Source organism: Rattus norvegicus, chromosome 1 (genome assembly GCF_021556685.1).
Source record: "Rattus norvegicus strain SHRSP/BbbUtx chromosome 1, alternate assembly SHRSP_T2T, whole genome shotgun sequence".
NCBI lineage: Eukaryota > Metazoa > Chordata > Mammalia > Rodentia > Muridae > Rattus > Rattus norvegicus.
The window spans coordinates 255,089,037-255,115,024 of record NC_141534.1 but is presented as its reverse complement, the minus strand read 5'-3'; the positions used below and the strand labels follow the sequence as shown (position 1 = coordinate 255,115,024).

The following is a 25,988-nucleotide window of genomic DNA, read 5'->3' as shown; positions in this document are numbered from 1 at the left end:
CAGATGGGAATCTCCCAGGCGTCCCTGGGGTCCCTTCTCACCTCCTAGGACGTCTACCAGGGCAGCACAATCGGTGAGCCCCTGGCACATCTACTGCTCACATTCACGTCTCTCTTGAGACATGAGAGCCTCCATCTCATTCCGAAATGGGAGCGACTGCAAAACCAGAACTCGCAAGCAAATACAGACCCAGAGTTTAGCCGGCACAAAACACAAGGACACAAAGACACAGATGCGATTTCCTGAATCGGAACCGCCTCCGATCCTTTTTCTTACAATAAGTCATTTCAACACTTTCCAACCTTTTCCCAATTATAGGAGCTAATTTCTGGTCCTTCAATAATAAACCAAGGACAAGTTTCTGACACAAAGATAAAAAAATTTAACAAGATCCTTTTTCTTAACTCTTATTCCTCTCTCCCTGAGTGAACGCTTGATCTCTCCTATGAAACAAACTTCCTTAGACAATACCTTCCCCATGACAATGGGACAACAATTATTCGACTGGTCTTACCTCCCTCTCCAGCAACACCTGAGCGATGCGGCCTGAAGAGTCCTCAATCTCTCCGCGGATCTCCTGTCTCCTTCATCCGGTAGTTGGCCGTGCTTCGGGTCCCTGTTCAGGCACCACTTGACCCTTCCAGCATGTCCAGTTATTCAGGGTCCAGAAGAGGCGCTACCTGAGGGTCAAGGAGGGTTGAAAAGAAGGAGACCAAGCAAGGTTCTGTTGTCAAGGTCTCGTTTATTGAGAGGAATGTATAGCATTTAAAGCTCTGAAGCAGGAATTGAAGCAGGAACTGAAGCTTAGGGCGGGGGAGTACTGGGAAGTGCCCAAGGACATAAGGTAAATCATTAAACTGCAAGATATTCTCCTTAGACAATGAGGCAACAGTCTTCCGGGGACAAGTTCTTTGAAAAGGTCAAGCCCTTCTCAGGGATCTGCTCAGGGTAGGGCTCTAGCTTTGCTTAGTTCGGACGTCCGGTCCCCGGCAGTTTAGTCCCATGCAGCCTCTCAGGGAGGAGTACACTAACACCCTTGGCATCTGTTGTCCATTTGCCTTTCTACCTTTACACGTGGACCCCTTTTCCCGAATAGTCTCTATGTTGGCCAGAATGTTTTGCTTATTTTTTGTTACTTTAAAAAGTCCTTGCATGTACATTTTCTCAGAGAGGATTCATTATTGACTCTCTTCCTGAGGAGAAAGGGCAGTTTAACTACATAAATACTGTTACAGTAGCCATAATAAAATAAAATAACTGGAAGCAGAATTAGATATAAATTTACATATATCCACCATTTATAATAAGCTTCACTGCTATTTTTGTTTAGGTTATGATATTCTGTGTGAAACAGAACATAAATATATAAATATAAAAGTGAAGTGCACTTGTTTCCCAGATTAGCCTCATTATTTTCCCAGACATATAACTGAATTTCAAATTGCATGCTTCTAGGACACATTTCAATAATTTTACTTCATGCATGAGAATCCATAAACCATTTATAGCATTGCTTGCATGCTTGAAAAATCATATAAGTCACATAACTTTGATGTATATAGCACTGCATGAATATGGAGAGGTTACATATATGCTCATTTTGTTTTGTGGTCTGTTTTTATTTTAAGTTGGCATACAAAATGATGGGCTTCAGTATGGCGTTTTCATAATGCCTGCTTCCCTCTGGCCTCCCAGCCTCCCTCCTGTGTTCTGTTTGAATGCCCTCCTCTTGGTTCCCTTCCTGAGACACCCCCCCCCCACCTCAGATCACTTGTACTCCATTTCCCCTTCCCTCCAACAAGATCTCCTTTTTCTCATCTCGTCTCATGGCTATCTTTCTATTTGCATTGCATTTAGACACACACACACATACTACACACGGGCATACGCGCACACACACTACATGCACACATACACACATACAAACACACACACGTACACATACACACATACACAAACACACACACACATAATTACAAACCCATTCATACTAATTAAAATCTAGGAATTCTATATGAGGAAAAACATACAGTATTTATCTTTATGAGTCTGGCTTTTTTTTTTTTGCTCACTAGTAAATATCATGGTTTCATTTTCTTTATAACTGAATAAAATGCTACGGTGTATATATCCCATGGATTTTTGGTCCATTCATCTAAGCTGACCCTATTTCTTGGCTATTATAAATGGTACAGCAGTGACCGCAAAGCATCTATAGTAGAACTCAGGGTCTTCCCACTCACTATATGCCTAGGAGCGCTAAAACTGAATCATGTGGTTGTTCTAATTTTAATTCTTGGAAGAACCTCTGAAATAGTGTCAGTAGTGACTGCACACAATTACACTTCTCAGCAACAAATAAAGAATCCTCTTTCCCCACATCCCCCCTAGTGTTTTTTGTCCTTTGTTTTCGTGGTGTTAGCCATTCCTACTGGTGATAGAGAATCTCAAGGTAGTTTCAGTCGGCCTTTCTGAATGGCTAAGGGAATACTAAACACTTTTTAAAATATTGGTCATTTGTAGTCATTGTTTATTTGTAGTCATTGTCTGTGTGTGCTGTGTGCACATGCTTAGGGGGTAAGGTTTAATGTGTTCCTCAGTCTCTCACCACCTTATCTTTGGAGACAAAATTTCTCCCTGATCTTGGAGCTTACCAAATTACCAAGACAGGCTGGCCAGCACTCTTCAGGGGCCTTCCTATTACTTCCTCCACAGACTAGCATTACAGGCATGTACCACGACACACAGCTTGTTTGTAGGGTGCTGGGGATTCAAATTCAGGCCCTTGGAGATATAAAATAAGTGCCTTCTCAGTGGTGTCTACCTCAGGCTCACTGGGTCTTTGCCCCCCTTTCCCGTTGCTCTGTCTCCTTTATTGTGAAGGCTCTTTTACCTTTGTGTAATCTGACTAGTTAGCTCCTAGAGTTACCTCCTCTTCTGAAAGGTCTTGCATATGCCACATCTTAAAGTATTTTTCTTACAGTTTTCTAGCCATTTTACATCTTATATTAAAGTTCTTGATCCACTTTTAATTGATATTTTGCTCAGAATGAGTGGTAGGTTTCTAATTGCATGTAAATATCCAGTTTTTGTTGAGGAGGTTGTCTTTTTTTCTGATGTATATTTTGGTATCTTCGTCACAATTTAGATGTCTGTCATTGTATGTGTTTACTTTTGGGTTTTCTCTGTGCTTTTTTGCTGGTCTGCATGTCTGTTTTCGCACCAGCACCATGCTGTCTGTCACTGCGGTCCTATAGTATAATTTGAACTCAGATATTCTGATAGCGCTGACATTGTTCTTTTTGCTTAGGATATTTTTACCTATTCAGGATCTTGTAGATTTCTGTATAATTGTATTTAGTGTGAAGAATGTCATTGGAATTTTAATGGGGATCGCATTGTATCTACAGACGAGTTTGGGTGTTATATCCAACTTTAAAAACATTAATTATTCCAATCCATGAACATAAAAGTTCCATTCATCTTTTAGTGTCTTTTTCAATTTCTCTTCAAGTTTCCATGGTAGATGATGCCATCTTTGATCAGATATCAGTTAGTTACATCCATAACAGCTGTGCCACTATTGTACCAATGAGCAGATCTTGGCTAGTGGGGTTGGTATCGCCACACGCAGGACCTAGAACAAGGTAATGACCACACTTCATTGCATACATATATCAAAATTTCAAAAGTAAAGAGACATTTTAAAAGTACTATGTGAGTGGTAAGTTCTGACATTTTAGGCTCTGCCATTTCTTCTATTGATGCCCCACTGTTAGGTTTACCAAAAAGGTAATGATTTTAAGTTCTGGCCCTTTCTGGAATTATTTGTTTGTCTGTTTCCTTGGGTTTTTTGTTTTGTTGTTGTTGTTGTTGTTGTTGTTGTTGTTGTTGTTGTTTGGCTGCTAGGGGTTGTTGAACATTGTTAGATTGTCTAAGAGTGCTCTCGGGATGTATTTCTATGTATACATTCCTGTTAAATTTCCTAAAGAGCAGAAGAATGACAGCTAGGAAATGGGGGAAGAAGTAGGGATAGGGACAGTAAGAAGAAAGATTTTCAAGTTTCTAGGAGCTTGTGATTTATTTTGTCATTCTGTATAAATATTTACTTTTGAGCCTAATTTTGTGTTTTGTACATTTGATCTCGTTGCAAAGATGGCCCCACAATCAGTTTTCAGACATAAAACACCTGGATGCATTCCTGTCCCAAAGCTCAGTGCCACTGCCTGCTGTAACTCTGTGAATCCCTAGAGGAGGCCTCTTCAGAGCCCACTCCCATGGCTGAAGTATGTAGGATTTTCCCACCCTTTCCTTTCCCAGCTTCCTGCAAACTCTCCCCAGCAGTGCTGGGATCAAGGTCCAGCTGTTTGAGCCTCTGCCAAGATAGTGTCCCTCCACAGACAGGGGATTCTGGATACATGGGGGAAATACTACACTTCAGGCTCAGGATCCAAACTCTGCAAGGAGTTCACTGAGAGGGACAGATTAGGAGTGGGGAGCTTAGCCTTGAGACACATTAGTCTCAGATCCACATCCTTGGCTCACCATGGATTAAATCGTCAGTCACTCATTTTGCTGAGTGTACCTTCATATATCCATCGTGTGCTGGGAGGATGTCCATAGCCCCATATTTTGTGTATATCAATTTGCTGTGCTTTTCCATAGTGCAAACTCTTTCAAACTGACTGTAATACATATTTTAGTCTGTTGGGTAACTCGTGCATGGACTTACTCTAACAAATTTCAGAAAGCTTAAAAGGCAATTGCCTTGCCTAGACCTCCTTGTCGAGTATTCACCTCATTCAAGCTTCCCTCCCCCAAGTAATTTAAACACAAGATAGGAAATTCCACCCCCTGCAGGGAAGATGAAGAATGGCCCTGCCTCAGAACCAAACCCTAAAGCAAGTGCAAAGAGCAGCGGCTCAGCAGGAGGCAGGAGTGAGGCCCTCTGAGGAGGGGCAAGCACACTTTATACTGCTCCATGGAGTCTCCAATCAGCCTTCTCCACTGCTTGGCTTTGAGGTGTCAGGCTAGGTTTTATAAGTCAACAGGGTTGTACTAATGATTTTCTAAGTCCCCACCACCACACCCCCTTACTCCCTTTGGAGGGGAAAGCTTCAGTTTTATGGAATTACCTGCTCAGTTAGCTGGCTGGGTGTTAGTTCTGAGTAGACTGCCCCTCCTTTTTGAAAGCAGCAGGCAAGAGGGGGAAAAGCTCCGGAAATTCCTGAGCATTGGGAAGCCAGCCCTAATGCAATTACCTGAAATAAAAGAAGGGGTCAGATAATAAGGGGCAAAGGTTTTTCCTCTTAAAGTAAAGGGCCAGGTAAACAAAACCAGCTGCCCCTGGGGCCCACAAACTCTCCTCATTAAATGTTTTAAGAAGTAAATGGGCATAAGTAGCTAATTGTAGCACAATCCTAAAACTGAACCGTGAGGGTTTGGGAAGGAGATAAGCAGAAAGGCCTGAGCTGCCGCTGGATGGTAAGGTATTCACACATGATCCAGACGAGTAAAAACCAAAATGGCATGCTTTGACCAGGATGTCTCAGATGACCTGGGTGTCTCAGTTAGGACAGACTTAAATTTAAATGTTAGTACAATAGGATCTAGAATAGATTTTCATTTAGTATATTGTAGGAAATTTCCTGCGCACTGACTATGAAAAATTCTGGAAGGATATTTATCAGAATGTAAATGACGATTCTAAGTGTTGCTCCTTTAAGTGAGTCCTGTTTTTATTCTTCTATTTTGTTTGCGTTTATTTTTTAATTTATATTTATCTCTCTTTTTAATAAGAACAAGGCAGTGCTTTAAAAAATAAGATGACGTCTATCACATAGTAAGTAAAATCTTAAATTTTATTTAAATGGACAAGAACGTTGGTGAATAAATTGATAAGAGGACAAGTCTGCTTTGATTACTTCCTGCCATGCTTGATGTGGCCTGCCATTCAGACAATAATGACAGTAACTGCCATCAAGTAAGACAGACTATTGTGATCATGCCCAAGTGTTTCAACTCTTTACAGTAGCTATGAAAAGGTTATTTCAACATACCCTTCCTGGTGTCACCCATCAACTAAGTTCATTTCTTTGTGTGACCTTGGCAAAGTAAGGTTTATAAGATCTCAGAGGAGATCCAAGACTTACCTAACACTGTTACTGTAGGGGATTCTAAAATCATACTGTGGAATTTAGATAAAGCTGTCTAGGGTTTCTCTAGCTGAAGACTTTCTTTGCTCTCCCACCACCAGTGTCTTTCTAATTTATGTATCTGTTTCAGAATCCTTTGCAGCCATTACTATACTAATCATCTCTTGTAGAAACTGGTGAATACTGAGGACAGAGGACAGCAAAAAAGAGAGTTGCCCTCAAATCACTGGAAAAATTAGTAGCCATCTTTTTACCCAGTCTTTTTAGCAACCAGTATCATTGGCTGTAGTTATGTATGTAATAAGTAATTGAATAAATAAATAGCCTTCATCATCAAGTAAGCAATCTATTATCATTAAATGGTGAGCATGGACTGCTTCATTCTCTTCATACCTGTATCTGTGTGCTATACTGGGGTCATACTTATGACACTATGGAGATGTATTATGGGGACCAAAGCTCTCTCTGATAAGCAGGGTTTTCTTTAGTAGGCTGAGGTAGGAGGCTCATTTGTGAGTTGAAGCCAACATGTGATACATAGTAAATTTTTTCAGGCTAAATTAGATTTAGAGTGAGTTCCTGTCCAAATTTAGAAAATAAAATATAACAAAAGAGGCTCCAGGTTTTTTCAGTTCGTGCTCTGTGGTTAACAGATCCCCTTTCCCTCTCTTCAGTAGCATCCCAAATCTCAGTGACCAAAGTTCCTGTTTAAATAATTTAAGACAAAAGTGAGTTAAGTTGCAAGTGAAAATTGCTGAAGTTCTCAGTCTAATTTAAATTAGACTCAGACTAGGATTGATAGAAAAACGCTGTTTTGTTTATGGCAGGGCCCCTTAGCTGGGTCAAAGGTACAGACAATGCCCAGGGCCATATTTGAGATGCACTTTAAAGGGTGTCTGACATTTCTGCAACCTCCCCTTACAGCTTAGCAACTTCATCCATAACCATTGTTGCACCCATGACTCACACTGAAAAAGAGCCTCAGGTCAGCACTGTCCATCTCGATTTTCTTCTATCTCTAAGTATCTGGTATATATTTCCTACTTGACATTCTGCGTGTTTGATAGATCAAACTGAATCCTTCCTCTCCCTTAGCAAGCTGTGGCCCAAATCTAAGGCCTAAATGTCCTCCAAAGCACCCTCTCTCTCAGGCTCGTGGTCATCATTCAGTCCATGTCTGGTGTCACCGGCTAAGGACAAGTGCTTTACCACACCTGTCACTTGCAGTTCTGTGTCTTCCCTTGTTTAGAGCCAGATCACTTCTTAGCCACACCATCAAGGTGACTTGCACCCCAGTTTCTTTGCTTGTGACTTCCTGCTCCAATCCAAACTCAGTATTCAGGAGTAGCCAAGGAACAACTGAGAATAATTAAATCCAGCTTGTTAGGTTAAAAATGGGGTCTGTAATGAGCTAAAAGGCTTAAGCTTCTATCGGAGTTCTTTCCTCTCTGCTGAACGAAGGAAGAAGTGTGCTGCTTCTGGGTCCAGAAGAATAGACCGTCAGTGAGCAGACAGCAGTACGGAGCACACTTCCTTCTGCTCCCACCTGCAAGGAGCCAGAGTCTGTCTTCACTGCTACATATTCTCCTCCTTCAAACCTCCCAGTGTGTGTATGTGTTCTCTTCTGGAGAGAGGCTCCCCTGCAACCCCAAACCACAGCTTTTTGCTACCTTGGGCCTTTAAGTAACCTGACAGAGTATTTTTAGTTATTGGATACCTTTTGTGTGCTAGGCTCTGTGGCCAGCATTTTTCTTTATTTGTTCACTGTAGCAACCTCATAAAAATATCAAGCTTGGATTTCTACTATTTTACATTTTTATTTATATTGTGTGAGTGTGTCTAGGAGAGACAGACAGATACGATACACACAGAGTAGGGGGAGGGGAGGGGGAAGGGTAGGGAGGAGGACACACACATGTGGAAGTCAGAGGTAGGTTCCATAGGTCAAATTCAGATCATCGGATTTTTGTGGGAAATGCCTTTTACCCACTGAGCCATCTTGCTGGCTCCATCTTGTAGACAGAGAAATCCAAATACATTGTGGTTCTGTGTCCATTTGCTGTTGCACTCGGGGATGGAGGGATGAAGCACAGTCCAGAATGGGTGGGAAGGGTGGGTGGGGTGGGAAGGAGAGAAAGCCATCTCTGAAGATTTTAGTGTTATAGTTCTTTTAGACAGCACTCGGTGAGAGAGTTTGTGCATATACATTTTATTCAGGGTTGATAAGGGCTATACAGGAACCTTGGAGAGCAGGAAGGAGTTTTCAGGGTGAATGGAAGTCATTGATTGGGTGGAGTTTAACATACTGGGAGTAACTCATTTGCATGGAGAGGCATTCCAGGAATCCCTGGTGCTTAGTGAGTGGATTTAGAGAGAGGAAATTGAACTTGCAGTTTTGCCAAGGACTAATTGAGCTTCCTCAGGTAAAGGGTGTGGGGGTCGGGCTCCCCAGATAAGGTCAGGTAGAGAAGAGGGATACTCCATGTTACACAGAGCTCAGAGGAGCTCTCCGGACGTGGTAGAAGGCAGCCTTAAACAACAGGGCTTCCACTAGGTCATCTTCATGTGAATCCGGTGGTTATACGGTTTTGTTCTAGGGATATTTCATTTTTTTAATAACGGTTTTAGCTGACATTCATGGAGAGAATGAATCCTTAGAACTGTGCCACTAGTGAAAGGAAATCCTGTCTAGAGTATGTTTCTTTACAAAGCTGTGTCACACCATCCTTTGGGCCCTCTGCTGGAAAAGTAGAATCAAGTCTCAAATAATGCCTTTTAAATTGTATCCTCTAGTATTATAGATGTAGGACAGTACTGTATCATACCTCTGTGGATATAAAATGGCTTGTACCTGCTTTATGATACGTAGTAGTGACCGTGCTTTATCAGAGCTGTTTTTAATGATGTTGCTCAGAATGTTTTCTTTCCAGATGATGATTGAGAAGCTAATTTAAAAAAAAAATGGTGCCAGGTACCACAAGAGTAACAGAACTGTGCTGTTTTCTCGGGTTTTGTTTTTTTACTTTTTTTTTTTTTTTGGTTCTTTTTTTCGGAGCTGGGGACTGAACCCAGGGCCTTGCGCTTCCTAGGCAAGCGCTCTACCACTGAGCTAAATCCCCAGCCCCTACTTTTTTTTTTTTAATGGAGTGTGCTGGATGTCTCTACAGTTTTGTTCAGATGACTGCAGAACCTGGAAAAGCTGTTGCTGCTGTTGATGCATAACACACTGCTATTATTGGTCTTTTTATATAAATATAAATATATATATACAGAAAAAAAACAACAACAGGGCTTCACAACAGGATGTGTGCCAAAAATGGTGTAAGGAAACCCCTTAATTCTTATGCCAACTTGGAAAAGGGGACAGGGATCTAATGTCTCCTGGCTAGTAAGTGTCGAAACATATTGAACTAGGGTTTTTAACCCTAAGGTCTATGTAACTTGGACAGAGGAGTAGAAGAAAAGGGGATAAGACTGGCTTGAGCTACGTAGTGAGTTCCGGGCCAGGCTAGGCTACAAAACCAGTCTTTGTCTCAAAAACAAACATGCAGACAAAAATCTCAACAGATGATAGATGGGCAGGTGCGTTACTAGATAGATGATAGTTTGGATGGATGAATGGAGGATAAATAAATTAAGTATGCTAAAACTGAGGTCTGAATAGACTAAGAAAGCATCTGAGATTACATAAGTAGCAAACACCAAATCAGAAATCTGAACTCAGAGGTCTCCAAAAGCACATCCTTTTAAACATATTTAACAGTTAAACATTGGGCTCTTTGGAAATGTCTTATAGTGGGGAGAGACGCCAACAGGAGGCTGAGTAAGACCTGCCCCCTCCCTTACTTCAATCAGAGCACCTGTTGATAATAAAAGATCTTAAACCTGAGCATCAGTACAACATGTGTTGGCATGGAGATTTAACATTTAGAATTGTCATATAGGTCTGCATGTACTAATAAAAAGGTATTTTATTTCAAATGAACGAAAAATCTATCATTAGTTATCAACCAATAAGATTTTAGTAGATTAGGCTAGACATCTTGGAATCATAAGCATTTAAAATTTTACTTCATATTTTGCAAAAATAGGCCTAAGGGGAGGTTCAAGGTACTGGAGGTCACCTAACCTAAAGCCAGTGTCTGCTCAGGAAGGAGGACCACATAAAATGGGACGGGCCTGCTTTCATCAGATGTTCACAACATAGTGTCAGTGCAACTTGATGATTCCCTTAAGCTCTAATGAAAACCAGACTGAAAGCAAATCAAAGGAGTCCCAGCTCTTTAGTTCAGGAGAGTGCTTTGGGCTGATCTGTGGACTTCAGTGTTCATGCATTCGTTCATTCATTCATCCCGATGACAAAGGCGGGAGCTCAGCCATAGTGAGTTCTACCAGGGAAGCAAGCTTTCTGGAAACACTTGAGACTCTGACTGCACTGCATCAGACTTTTGCTCTGTTGTCTCTTTTCCTGTTCAAAAGTGGAAACCTAGCAAATGTTTGGGCATTCCTTTGGAACTCTCCCATGCTGTAGGGTAAGGAAAGAGGTGGGCAGGAGATTGAAAGCTAAGCCCCCTTCCCCAGAAAAAAAGTAAGTTTTTCTCTATTGCCAGTTTAGATTATGAATTTTCTGTCATTTCCCAGAAGTGGGAATTCTACCTAAGCAAGTCTGAAAATAAGTCACAGCAGCTGACAAATGGAAGTGATAAGATACTAAGTACATTATGTGCTTTAAAAGCTTCAAGAGTCAAAGCTATCTGAGATGAAGCTCAGAGCCAACCTTACCTCAGGAAACAGAGACTTGTGCTAAGAAAAGTATATTTCTAGTCCCCTGTTCAAATTGTATTTGACTCTTGTTTTATTTCTATTCCAGTTGCTACATTGATGGCCGGGTGGTCAAGGTGATGGACTTCCTGAAAACTCGCCTGTTAGATACACTCTCTGACCAGATTAGGAAAATTCAGAAAGTGAGTAAAATTATCTGTGAGCTGATGTGTTTGGAACAAAGACAAGGAGAAGGTCACAGGGTCTCAGCTGGAATTTAGTGCTGTGGGAACCAGGGCAAAAAAAGAGTCCCAGCGGGAGTGACCAGCATCACACTTTTTCGGTGGTGATCGGTTTTTCACAGTTAGCCTTCTAACTGTGTTTGTCACTTGAAGATCTAGAGCCACTCCCACTGATGATGTGGAGGGTTTGGAGTTCTTACGTGCTGTTGATGGGAATGGAAGTAGTGTAATCATGGAGAAATGTTTCAAAAACCAGACATAGAGCTGTACATGGCCAGGCCAGCTGAAGGAAATACCATCATCATATCAAAGAGCTACTTGCACTCCCTTGCCTCCTACAGTGTTGTTGGAAATAACCGAGGTTCAGAATCAACCGAGATATCTATCAATGGACAAATAAACAGTATAACGTTCATTATGCATCAGAGAATAAAACCCGGTCATTCTCAGAAAAATGGATGCAACTGGAGGTCATTATGTTGACTAGAATAAGCCAGACTGAGAATGACAAATACTGCATGTTCCCTATGCAAGAGATAAAACAATTCACTCAAACTAGAACAAAGTAGATGCTAGAAGAGGAGAAAGGGGAAAATAGCAAATTTGGATAAAGGTACCAAAATAATACAGTGAAGTGGTGGAAATATGTTCCTGTCTCCAGCACCATAAGGTAACTATCCACATAAGATGGTTTATCAATGACTGGAGGAGAGTCCAGAGGCTCTCAGTGTAAAGAAATGATGAGAAGGTGAAAGCCTTTATTGTGCAACTGAAATAGTACACAGTATCCTATAAGTATGTACAATTATTATAAATTAATTAAAATAAAAAGTGCAATTCAAAGAATAAGAATTCCACACGGGAATCATATTAAAGGTTTGTTTCAAAAAACAGACTTTTTTCTTCATCCTCCCAACTTTGTTCTAAATGTAAACTCAAGTAAAATCTTATTTTTATTTAGAAGACTTGTTTATTTTACTAAAAACTATTTTAACAGTTACTTCTAAGTAGTTTAGTAAGGAAATGGAAAGTGTGCTTGTTTTCTCTTCGTGGGGATTTCCGCGGGGACTAGTTACCACGGGAGATACTAGTTACCATGGGAGATAGATACTAGTTACCACGGGAGATACTAGTTACCATGGGAGATAGATACTAGTTACCACGGGAGATACTAGTTACCACGGGAGATACTAGTTACCACGGGAGATAGATACTAGTTACCACGGGAGATACTAGTTACCATGGGAGATACTCATTGCTCACATTCATTGAAGCTCTGGTTTTGAGAGCAAATGACTCCCATCCCTATCCATGCAAAAGCAGAGCTGTGTGAAAAGGAAGAGGACATGGAATCATATTAAGCCGCTGCACGTAGGCCTTCCCCAGCAAGACCCCTTTAGTCGATGGATCAGTCAAAATAACCAGTGATGGGCGTTAGCAATGAATTTATTCTCCTTCCTGATGCTCTGGTTTAGTGTGGCGGAGTAGATCTGCCTTGAACAGTCTTCTGCCTAGTGATTCTGTGGATTACAGGTTGCAGGGTCACATTTTGAGATATTTAGGATTCTGAATTCCCCGTATCCTGTCTACAGTTTCCCCTGGGCCTCATCAGAATGCAGTATGCCGCGCTGTCCCGTCAGGTTCTTTTCTAGGAACTTGGACTCTGCATAGATAAAATACCTCTCAACAAATAGTCCCTCTGTAAATGTAGGGTGGATGGGGAAGTGGATGAATGAGTGAATGAATGAATGGTTTATGTTTAAAACTACCTCTGAAAGAAACTTCTCTTTGAAGCTGTCATAGAAAAGCACCATTGAGAACTAAAGAGGAAGTCTGAACATTTTTAATATTCTCATCCTAATATCATATTCAAATAACCTGCAGCCTCCATGTTCACTCGTTCTTGGGAAGTTTTAGAACCTGAGGATACTCAAGACTTTTGGATTTCTGCACCCCAGTGTAATCACCTGGGACCAGGTACATTGGCCAGAACCCTTTTCTCTCACTGCCTTCCGTCAGGCAAGAAGAGCTAAATGATTGCCAGTCTGTCTGACAACAGCCACTGGCAAGTCTTACTAGCACCAGGCAAAGTTCTGGACTTTGGAGATACAAAATAGAATAAAATGTGGCCTCAAGGAATTCAGTCTTAAGTTTTAATATTTGAACGGGTTGAAACATGTTACCTGGTGCAGAAGAATATCACCTAATGCTGATCGTGGTGGTGCATGCCTGTAACCTAGCCCCTGGGAGGCTGAGGCAGGAGGATCATGAGTTGGAAGCCAGACTCGGCTAGTGAGACTCTGCCTCAGAAACAAACAGAAATCCACCTGTGGACTCTTCTAGCTTTGAACCCGAGGAAAGGACCGTTGTTGGTAGTATGGTGCCGAGAGAAGGTCCTAACCGTGTGTGTCTTGTTAGTTAGGATAACAGGTGAGTGGCAGGCAAAACGAGGGTGAAGGAATTCTCTCCATTTCACCCTCTACCGCTGCGTGGTCCTTAGTCACCACGGAGCATCCAAAAGCTAAAGCAGGAGCAAAGCTTACCTCCTATTTTATATAGGGTCCCAGAAACATAAAGAAAAGGGAAATTTGAGGTTACGCCTTTTGAAATGCGCCTGTTCCCCTTGAAGTGGCCTCCCACTTCAGGAAGGAACTTTGGAAACCGCAGGAGAAATGACCTTTAAGTAAAAGCCTCCTGGATCAGGCACCAGCCTTTGTCCATTTCAAACATAAGGTGCCCAGCAGTCCTTTCAGTTCCTGGTCCCTATGCGGGCTCTCTATGGCTGTGTAAGCCTCACCGCAAAACCCCACAGCAAAGGCATCGTTTGTTAAGTGATGGGGCAAATGACCTAGAACTTTCTCAGGGCACAGCCGGGATAGTTTGCCTGCTCTGTGGTAGCTGAAACGTTAGCTGAGGAGTGTACAGCTGGGGTGCTTCAGGATCGTCACGCACAAGTATTAGAAGGCGACTTCACTCAGCTAGTGTTGGTGATAACACTTGTCAGCCTTCACCTTAGTTGGGGCTGAGAACCAGGATAGCCAAGACTTTATGTTTTTTTAACCTATAAAGTGAAGATGCTAAGAAGTCTACATTCTCCTCTGTAGGGAAATTAAGGAGGTTCTACACAGATGTTGTATTAACTCGTATGAGCACCAGTCATCATTGCTGTTACATTGTTAGTTATTACAGTTATTTTAATAATTTCTGTGACTAGAAATGTCCATACCGTTCTTTCTCCATCCGTTCTTTGCCTTTTTCTCTCTCATCTGACTTTGAACTCTGGAGAATATAATAGGTGATATTTTTGGCACCTGAAAGGCAATGACTCAATTGCTAAAAGCAGCTGTGGTTTCCAAATTTGGACTGCCATTTAGAGAAGAATTCTGTTTTCTCAGCAGTCAGTGAATTATCATGTTAGATGAAAATCTATATGATACTTTTGGAAACCAGCGAAATATCTGGACAACCCCCACCTTGGGATGAGCCACACGCCTCTCCATTAGAACAGGGATAATCATGTCAGCATCGGGGGATGAGTAGAAGGGAAAAGTTGAGAATCTCACAGTGCAGAGACAGGTCAAATGGGAAAAGGAGAGACATTTAGGACACAACGTAGAGGGTACAGTGAGGAGAGCTGGGCTGACTCCAAAACAATGACGTAAGAACCAAGAAGAACCGCGTGGGCTTAAGGCATTTGGACTCTGTGATTTGTGTCTTCGTCTCCTAGAGGAATCAGAGGAGGAAATAGCACTTTTATATTATTTTCAGCAATTCAATAAGCACAGGAAGGAGCTGATGAAATCCCAGTCAGGAGGAAAGTGTTTCCAAAAGTATTGTCCATATGATTGCACTTGAATATAAAGAAACTGCAGTGGGCTCCCCTGTGTTTGAAAAGCTAATTCTTCCTTCCTCCTTCCTCTCTGTCCTTTCTCCATTCAGTTATCAACTGGCTAATAACATGAAGTGATGGTTACAATAGTCTGTTATGGGAACCCTGCCGTGGCATTTATCCATCTTACAAAGTAAAGGGAGAGAAGCCATGAGAAGTCTTCCAGAGCAAGTGGCACCTAAAGGAAAGGGTCCCTCTCAGGCAGGTCTTCTTAGGCTACTATTCGGTGCCATTGGTAGGTCGTGAGGATAGGAGAATGGTTGGTGTGGTCCTTAAAAAGACCTCTCTCATTTTTATTAAGTAATTCAGATAAAAATGTCAAACATCACAGATGTCTGAAATGGCCACCTGCCACATTCACTCTCTCCCTCCCTCTCTCTCTCTTTCTCTCTCCCCCTTCTCTTTCTCTGTCTCTCTCTGTGTCTCTCTGTCTCTCTCTCTCTTTCTCTCTCTTTCCCTCCCTCCCTTCCCCTCCCTTCTCATCCCTGCCTACTCTCACTCTGTTTGTCCTTCCTGTACATTACTGCTATCTAGGAGAGGAAAATACCATGAGCGTTTTCCTCAAGGAAGAAGGATGGGGGATTTGCTTGCAGACTGAAGAGCCCAGCAGGTTCATTTGTTCACCAGGGTTGTTCCTGGAGGCAGGAGGCAGAGAAGAGAGGAGTAACCAGAAGACACGGAAACCCTGCTATAACCAGAGGGAAGAGCCCACCCAAGAATTCTAGGAGTTGAATCTAATAAGGCATAGCACATCTCAGAGGAAATAAACACTGGGAAATGTGTGGTTTGGGCATGGGTTTACTTAGAAATTGATTGTGGGAAGGTTGTGGAGAATATGTAGGTGGCAATAGGTGCCACACTTAACATCCTTTATTCACCCATTGCTTATGTTATTGAATAAAGGCCATCTCTTTTGGAGTTTCAAAAAATACAATGACATTATGCTGCTTTTAATATATCTTAGATGTTAGGCCATGGAAGGAAGGTAAAAAAATAATCCTGGTAAATTAATAAGCACATTAGTCTGTCCAATTATATGAGCTTTTTAACATATCAAAAACTAGTTACTTTTGAGGATGACAGAATAACTAGAAGCACGATTAAAGAGGGAAATAATGTTATTCTTCTTTAGGGGAGAAAGTAGAAAATGTAAACATCAATAGATTAAGAATGGTTCTTCTTCCCTGGGTTCGGTCCCTAGCTCCGAAAAAAAGAACCAAAAAAAAAAAAAAAAAAAAAAGAATGGTTCTTCTTGAGCGAAAAAGTAAAATAAAAAGAAAGAACATGACTGATCCTGTTATTCAGCACCAGATGAATGAGAGAGAGAGAAGGGGGGGAGGGAGAATGAATGAATGAGTGAATGAATGAATGAAAATACATGACGATTGCTCCTAGGTGTGGTGGAGGAGAAAGTTTGTTGTAGGTAAAAGGGAGCACAGAGACAGGGACATCTGAGAGAGTCCAGAGTGGACATGAGCAGACTGAGCTAGCCCATGTGAGGAGAGACAAGACGGATGAGCCAAACCAAGAGGCCAGGAGAGCAAAGAATAAATGAAAAGGGCCAGGTGACCGAGTGGCTGGGTATGGGAAGGGCAGCTGGGGAGTGTGCACCAGCCAGGAGAGCTGTAACAGGTGACTGAGGATGCTGGGAGAACCTGGTAGCCAGCTTTGCTTTGATATATTAATGAACACCTCAGCCATTTGTCTTGGGTTTGAGACCAAACAGGTATCATCACAGACAAACAAACAAACAAGCAAACAAAGAACAACAACAGCCACAAGACCCATGGTGTTTATGAAATCATTCTTCAATTCACTTACTCATTCAACAACACTGAATCCCTCCTTTACTGTCCCAGTGTGTATCACTTGGCAGATGCTCAATAGATATTGAAAGGAGAGAAGCACAAATAAGTGGGATGCAGGACCAAGAAGTAATGTCTTAGTCCCTTCATAGTTGTACACGTGCTGTTCACACTGAAAGCTTAGTCTGTGCTAACTCCGCTGTGGTCTGACACTACAGAAAATGAATGTTGAGACCCTTGTGAATTGTATCTACACACGGGCATAACAGGAGAGTGTCTCCCATCTGTGTAGAAGTGAAGGAGAGCTCTCTTTTGGACCTAAATTATGTTACAATCTGTTTGTAAATATCATATATTCCATTTTAGAAAACAATATTTTAGTTTAGTTTAGTTTAGAAATATTATGTGAAATATTGACCTGGCAAAATGTCAACTACCTGGGTTGAACTCCATACTAAGGAATTAGTGTTAAAGAGTAGATATCGGGGGTTGGGGATTTAGCTCAGTGGTAGAGCGCTTGCCTAGCAAGCGCAAGGCCCTGGGTTCGGTCCCCAGCTCTGAAAAAAAGAAAAAAGAAAAAAAAAGAGTAGATATCATTGGGGAGGAACAGGAGCACAAGCCAAGAAAGCAGATCAGAGGGAGAATGCACTGAGGAGCACAATGATAACATGTACTGCATTAATGACTTGGGATAATATCCATGGGTGATCCAAGTTTTATGGATCATAAGTCTCATACAATAGGGACCCTTTTAAGAGAAAGAAAGCAGGGCCTCACAGGTTAGTATCTCTAAACTTTATAACGTGGTTCTGCTTTCTTTCTCTTAAAAAAGTTCCCATTGTACAAGACTTATGCCCTGTAAGAACACACAGAGACAAGATAAAGTCAGCCATTTTGAGTAAACAAAAGAAGACACAGAAGAACATTCCAGAAACCCAATACAATGATAAGCGATAGTGAAGACTGAATGGAAAACAATTAACGGCTGCTTACCTAAGCCTTCCTTTCCCCAACCTTTTCTCTGACTGACCAATATTTCAGGCTCCTGGATGCTCTGCCCATTCAAATGCCACCAACTTTGGTAATGGTGGTAATGTTATTTTTTGTTTAGAATAAGCATTAGAACCAATCCTCTTACTTCCATGCCAAAATGCTGTAAGGTCGTCTCCAGGTGCCCCTCCCACTAAGGCTCCTTTTTGCTCCAAATAGCCATTTGTACACAGAGCTACTTCTCCAGCCGCCTGCCCAGAGGTGACACTTCTTCTGCATCACCACTCCTTTCTCTGTTCTCCGTAAACAATGGGAATGGAGCAGAAGGCATCAAGGCTGAGTATGGAAAAGCCTTGGCTAGTCACCATCACTTGTCAAACACCATGAAAGTTTGAAAACTCTCATCCAAACCTCACCTTCAGGGCAGTCACCCCAGATTATCAACTAATCGTGGAGTCACACTGATATTCCCTCACCAAGAACACGACTATTCTTTGAAAGCACTTCTAATCTTGGGTGGCTAGAAAGAAATTTCATGAAGGTTACAAAGTAAATCATGAATGGATGCCAAATGCAGACAGTGTAATGGCAGAGCATGGGTTCTGCAGTGAAGTGGGTCTGAGTTTGAATTTTCATTTAACTACTTAGGCAAGCTCTGTGGCCTTGAGCAAATTACAACAGATTAATTATGTATGAATGGCATTTATAAACAAAAGGTAATATATTTTGTAAAGTAATGATATCTCTTTCATAATTTAGTGCTTTTGAAATCAGTGTTTTTCATAAGCATTATCAATTAAAACCTGCCTGTAGTTTACCCCTTTGCTCCTAGCTGCTATTAAGTTGATGGTATAGTCTATAAATATCCCTGTCTAAACGTTATATCATGGCAAAATGAACACCTTGGCCTTCTTCTGATCATTTGGGGGGGGGTTGTTCCCCCTTTAATACCACAGGTGCCTTGTGTAATGGCCAAAAACTAGATTCTCTTAGGTCATGCTTTCCTCTTTGTATAGATGGAGTCCAGTGGCTCACACAGGCTCCTTTACCTGAGGCTCATAGACCTAAAGCTACCAGATCCTCACTTTCACAAATATCAAGGAGGAAACTTCAATTAGAATATAACAGAGCCCTAACTGGAACTGTGAGTACATGGTGCTTGGCCTTGCTAGCTGGAGGTCCTTAGTTACCTGTACTTCAATGAAATAGTCTCATTTTCTGACTGAATATTTAATAAAGTCACTGTCAGGAAGTTCATAGGGCATGAGAAAAAAGAGAAAATACAAAGTTTCATTTATGTGCAGTAAGATGAGATCAGCGATAGTGTCGAAGAACTTTGGAACTTGGACAAAAGAAGAAAACTTTCGAAAGAGTTGAGGAATATTCGCTAGAGAAAATAATGCTTGAAATATTCCTTGAGGAAACTAACAAAGGCATGGGCAAGGGGCATGGGAGCAAGTAAGCAACCAAAGTACAAGACACCTTTCTAAAATAGTAAGGCCATCCTGCAGGGGCTTTCTGGGAAAGGACTGCAGATTGGATGATAGGAGACTAAGTGCTGCTTCTGTAAGGTAGTAAATACCACCGTAATAAAGCTGTCAGTGTTCTAATTGGGGCTCAGTGGTCACTGAGTTCAGTAACATCAGATCCAAGTACTTGCTGTTCATCTCTCTGGCGACCAAAGACCTCTCAGTGAACAAACAAGAAAGAAGAACGAACAAGAAACCAACGAAGGTTCTGAAACTGAGGAGGAGTTCCACAACCAACAAAGGATCAATGTTCTTCCCCTCCTCAAACAAAACAGAACAATATTGAGAGTTCACCTTGACCACTCAAAAACACAATGTGGAATCAAGACTCTGATACTCAAGGTAGAGATATAGGTAAGGTTTAAGGAGCTTCCTGAGGACCAGAGAGATGCCACAGTGGGTAAAGGTGCTTGCCACCAAAACTGACAACCTAAGTCTAGCCCCCTAGAACCCATGTGGTAAAAAGGAGAGAACTGACTCCCTCAAATAGTCCTCTGACCATGTGCACAATGCAGTATGTACACGCGTACACACATACGTCCACACGCGTACACACACACATGTATACACACAGGTGTACACACACATGTATACACACAGGTGTACACACACACACACACACACACACACACACACACACGCACACAATATGTAAAGAATATTAGATCGTGTTTGGTAAAGCAAGAAGAAGAGATTTCCTCAAAGAAATGCCTTGTGACCAGCTATCTAGCAGACTCGTTCTCTCATGTAGAGAGTGTCTGCTCTTCTGATGTTCTGGGGAAGGTTGACCCCCAAACACATGAGGTCCTGGAATTAATGGGCTCCAGCTTCTTTGGGAGGACGGGCCTCCTGCCAGGGCTGATTAGCCCAGCTGGCCTGTCCACTGTTCCTGTTTTATTGCTTCCTTTCTCATTAAGGAAGGTGTTGCTCTGGATAACCATAAACAACATGTCTGCTGCAACAATGCTACCATCTCCTGTGCAGCCGGTGCCTGAAGCCAGGTCTTCCCAAGTCTTCTCAGAGACAGAGACAGGATATCAAGGAACTACAGGAGAGGGAAGATCAGGTTTGAAAAAATATGTCCCATAAATGGTTATGTTCCTATTTTACTTTTTAAAAAAAACATCAAAAACATTTTCCCTAAGTGTACTCTCCCTTTTTTCTGTCCTCTCCCCACCCCACATCTCTCCTGCCTCAGAGAATCTCCATAAACACACCAAACATTTTCACTCAGATCTTGCCTTTGAAATGTGAGAGAAGAAATCTGGAAAGGTGTACCCCTCATAACTCTCTGCCTCTAGAAAAGAAGTAGGGAATTGTGAGCAGCCAATGGCCACTTAACAAACTTTTCTTTGGGTGCCCCAAAGCTCCCTTGACCACCTGGACCCCAGGGCTGAAGTCTTATCTAGGAAACAAAACAGCTGGAAGGGATCCAAGCACCAGCTTCCTCCTCTGGCCACTAGGGTCCATCCGTCCAGTCTCGTCCTCCCCAGTGCATCCTAAGAACAACCTTCACTGGCACATCATTTCTCACCAGGAGCCCTTTCCCTTTCCAGAGCCTTCTCCTCTTCTCTCTTCCAGCACAGGGAGAATCAGATTCACTGAGAAAACCGCAGTGTGAACTATAGCCCTTGGTCTCTTAGCAGTTCATTTTCTGGGAGAATGTTGCAGCTGGTCCCATCGATTTTTTTCTGTTTCGTTTTTCCCCCCTTCTTTGTTTGGTTTTTCTTCTCTTCAGCCCAAGCTGCTTTTCTCCCCAGGCTCAACCAGCGCCCAGCATCAGCATCCATACTTCCACCACGCCTCACCATGCTGGCCTTCTGTGTTCTTGGAAGACTCCCAGTTCACCAAATTTCCCACCGGGTCCTAGCAGAAAAGGCTTAGAAAGCATTTGCTCAATTTGTGTTGACTCCTTAAACTTTCGACATTAGTGCTTCAGGAATACCCCTCCTCGGATAACTGCTTCCGCTTGGGTCAGTTTCACCCCATTTCCTGTTTTGTTCATGTTGCAGCAGGATACCGTGTTGAGGATAAGCGCACATATGCTAATTATGCTCATTATGCTAGTTGAGCTCATGTTTATGATCCATGTGTGCTTAAAATTATAAACTGCCGTTTCCTAGTGCTTAACACATATCTGGGATATTATCCATTAGCCCAAGTGACTCATCTGAGGTGAGCGCAACCAGTGCCCAAGTCAAACTTGTGTCCTGGACAAGGAAAGAAATGGAGAAAATATTTGGGCTTATGTGTTTGCTATATAGCAGGAACTGTTTCAAAGTCCTTTTACAAATGTTAGTTAGTTAAATCATAAAATACACTGAGGAAGATATTTTATTCTACACTAGAACACAAAGAAGTAATTTACAACACTCAGGGCCACGCAGTGAATATACAATAAGGCAGAATTGCAGTGCAGAGCCGTGTCTCCAGAGGCCATAGCTCCTGAACGCTAGCTCACCAATCACAACGCTGCGGAAGAGCCATCGAGGGCGAGCCCAGGGCACCGTGCAAGCACAGCACATGCTTTCCATCCTCAGTTCCTAAACCAAGATTTATAGATTATTTCCTTGCAATTCTCCCTACAGCCAGAGAAGAATTCAGATTAACTTTTTTTTTTTAAGTATTAGCGGACTTTGTAGGGTTCTGCGTACATAGTTTTCATAACTCCAAACATTTTCTAGAGTCATATCTCCATTTAAAAGAGATAGGCTTTGGACTCTGAAAGAAAATCATCTTATACAAATTACCCCTCCAAGTTCAACACAACACCTCCACCTTCCACCCAAGTGTTGACAGCAAACCTGCTCAAAAGTAGCTGGACATGATTGTCAAATTTTCAATTTCAGAATCTCATAATAATTCTCCATAAAGTTCATAGACATTCAAATCATATTGGATGATAATTTGCTTTTAAGACTTGCGAGCTTGTTGGGTTTTATATATGTCACATGTCGGAAGAGTCAGGATTTCTCTTTTCCTCTCAGAAGTCAAGACTTGATACACCAAAGCTCAGCAAATGCATAGGCAGTGTTCTTGCCCAGGTCTTTTGTGTCCTGGAAACTTTTCAGTGTATGTTTCTGGTTCTCCTAATCCCTCAATTTGTATTTGCAAGCGGTGCATGGCTTTCTGTTCTTTGACCAGTTTAATCGCCCTTTAAGTCATCTAATTTCCTTCAAAAGTGGGGTTTTCTGTGAGTTCCTACAAGGGCAGATCTGGCATTGCATCAGCTCCTTTGTGTGACTAGAACTATTTTCAATGAAGCCCCACTTCTGTGCCAAGCACTGTTCTAAGAAGTAAACACTTAAGAAAATAAGACTGAGAGGTGTGGGGGAAGATGGCTAAGCAGTTAAGACCAAATCCTACTCCTGGACCAAAGTATCCAAGTTCAGTTCCCAGCACCCACACTGTGGAGCTTATTAAGTCCCTAAAACTCTAGGAAGATCAAAGGCCAGAGGATCCACAGGCATATGCATCACTCAAATATGGACACACACACACACACACACACACACACACTTTAAAAATAACAAAAAATAAATATTAAAAAGAAAAGATGAGTGGATGTCATGACTTCAAACAGATGGTAGTTGAAGGCTTCCCAGAAGCATGATGAGTAGTTCAGAACCCTATTGCCAAACTGAGGACTCTCTGGACTAGTTCTCTGAATTCATTCATCTCCTTAAAGAGCTCCCATAAATCAGCGTTCACCTGCTGGGTCTGCATCCCTTTCCACTAGCTCAGGATTATCCTGTCATTGGCCTCATGTTATTTATTCTTCGTCAAACAGCTGGGATCCTGAGTCCAATCCCTTCGGGTATTATCCCATCTATGTATAAGGACATCGAAGCTCAGAGTGATCATAGATATAACAGGGCCTTTAATTTGTATATCATGTTACAGGTTCCACAATCCTTTTCAGACCTATGTATGACCTCATAGCAGCTACAGTAATCTGGCATAAGTCAGATCAGACCCCTCTCCTGCTTAAATCCCTCCAATAGCCTCAGCCACACTCAGAATGAAAGCACTGCCTTTCTTCTCTGACCTCGTTTGCTCAGTCTTTTGTCTCTTTCTTTCTATAATCCAGATGGCCTTCCTTTGGTGCTCCAAGCAGTGGTCCTGTTTCACCTTCCATCCCTTTTCTGTGCTTTTCCTTTGGGAACATTAAGGGCCTGGCTCCCTCCTAATTCAGACACCACCTTACAGAGGCTCTTCCCTGAGCACTGTCTAAAGCACCCCTTCTTCCTGACAAGCTCCTTGCCTAGCAGTTTCTTCTCAGCTCCTGTTACCACTAAAATTATTCTTGTTTGTTTACTGTTAGTCTCCCTGAGTGACTACAGTGGAAATCAGTTGTACCTGCCCCTAGTCTGCTTAGCATCTAGCAGTTGGCTAATAAATGTTGAAGTGATAAATTAAAGTATTTGATAATGCCTCAATATTTTTGAAATGAAATCCTTGCCTATTTTTACTCTATTTTTAAAAAATATTCTCCCTAGGCAATTTCACCTACATCTGTAGTTTATTATACAAATTTTAACGACTCCCCAATAATTCAGATCTTCATTTCTGAGATGATCATCTCAGGCTTATTTAAACTTTATTTGTGTTTAACCTTTACTTGCCTAGTTAATTTTAACTTTTGTTATCAAACACTTTTTTAAAAAAATTATTCTTTGAAAGTTTAGTACAATGTGTTTTAATCATAGTCACTCTTTCCCACAACTCCTCTCAAATCCACCCACCTTTCCTATCCATCCAACTTAGTATCTTTCTTTTAACTCACCAAAACCAACTAGTGGTGCTCAAATATTCCTGGATGTGTGTTCTTCCACTGGAGCACTGTCAGAATTACTAAGGGCTACATTCATAGAGAAACCAATCTCTTTCCCAGAGGCCAACGGTTGCCAACAGTTCCACAACTAGGGGTAGAATTCTGTGGGTAACTTCTGTTCCCTTGCGTAGATACTGTCTGACTTGGGCTTGCACAGGTTTTGTACAGACTGTTGCCAGCACTGTTAGTTCGTATGTGCAGCTGCCTGAAAGATGATGATTCCTTGTGGTCGTCTACCACCTTTGGCCTTGCATTCTTTCCTTCCCACTCTCCCACAATGATCCCTGAGCCTTGGGGAAGGTGAGATATGGTGTATATGTTCCTTTCAGAGCACTCTACAGTCTCTCATCTCACTTCTTGGTCAGTGTGGAACTCTGTGTAAATGACTGTCTATTACAAATAGAAGTTTCTTATATGAAATAAAGGTTGAGAAATGTATTGACCCATATGTATAATGATATCATTTGGAAATAGTTTAGTAGTGTGCTCATTTAGCAGCTTAATAGTAGTAATAGCACTCCCCCTGGGGAATGAGCTGTCTAACTGTAGATAGTTTCTTGGCCTGATGATGGTGCCAAGTATGGGATGTTTGATCTTCTGAAGCAATCAGGCAGTGGACAGTGGTTGGTTGCTCCCTGGTGTTCATGCCACTATTACACCATGTCTTTCTAAACCAGTTATGATAGTAGTGCATGGGATTCAATAGGCTGTAATCAAAGACAGCCTTAAACACTGAGTGCTAAGAGCCAAAGAGATATGCATTCATATTATAAAATACCAATGCATTTTAACATATTTTTTAGAAGGGACTTACAGTTGGTCTATTTCAAACCCATGCCTTTAAAGTTAATGAATAATTTTTAAGTCCAAGATAATGATTGCTGAAGCCAAAGCTAGTTTGTGATTCATACCAGAGCTCTCAGAGCTCTCTCTCTCTCTCTCTATATATATATATATATATATATAGTCATGACTAACAAAGAAACCTCATGCTTATTAGTAAGTCACTTCCTTTTGTCTCCCACCTCAGACTTCCTCCACTTTATCAACCCTGTGGAACTACTAATTTACTTTGTACCTCTATGGACTTTCTAGAACATAATCTGGCTCTTTTAAATAAATGGATTCATATAACATATGAATTTTATGTTGGGTTCCTATCACTTAGCATGCTTTCAGAGCTTATCTCTGAGGACAAAGTTAAACTCTGAATTGTCTGAAAGCCAAATCTGAAAAAAGAAAAGAAAAATATAAGTACATTCTTCAGCTTTGATTAGTGATAAAGGAAGTAAAAGGTATATTACTTGCACAGATAGAGTATATTTTAAGGAATTATAAATATAATCTTCAACTTCAGCATATGATCCTTTTTAAGTCAGTTAGCTGTTTCTCATGCTTTCTTATTTTTATGATTTCTCATTCCCTTTGAGAGAGACACTCTGAGCAGTGTTTAAAAGAATGAGAGCAATAGTGATAAAAACCACATGGTGTTGGTACAGAGAGAGACAGGTCAATCAATGGAATAGAATTGAAGACCCAGAAATAAATCCAGATACCTACAGAAACTTGATCTTTGACAAAAAATACAAAACCATACAGTGTCAAAAAGAAAGCATCTTCAACAAATGGTGCTGCTCTAACTGGCAGTCTGCAAGTACAAGAATGAAAATCAATCCATTCTTATCTCCTTGTACAAAACTCAAGTACAAGTGGATCAAGGACCTCCACATAAAACCAGACATGCTGGATCTAATTGAAAAGAAAGTGGGAAATAGCCTTGAAT

The 25,988-nt window shown here is 41.5% G+C and overlaps 1 protein-coding gene and 1 long non-coding RNA gene across 23 annotated transcripts in view; one reads left to right on the top strand and one right to left on the bottom strand.

Moving 5' to 3' along the window:
- Window positions 1–25,988, top strand: part of Hpse2 (heparanase 2 (inactive)) — a 705,780-nt gene that overhangs the window by 531,811 nt on the left and 147,981 nt on the right. For all 22 annotated transcript variants that reach the window (XM_087578435.1, XM_087578476.1, XM_087578514.1 and 19 more), the window contains 1 exon segment: window positions 11,026–11,119. In XM_087578435.1, the coding sequence (XP_087434561.1) occupies window positions 11,026–11,119 (94 nt within the window).
- LOC147997121 (uncharacterized) lies at window positions 725–24,280 on the bottom strand. Its single transcript, XR_015653397.1, has 3 exons — window positions 24,158–24,280; window positions 5,136–5,261; window positions 725–3,637 (listed from the first exon to the last, which is right to left on the bottom strand). It is a non-coding gene; the product is annotated as an uncharacterized LOC147997121 (long non-coding RNA).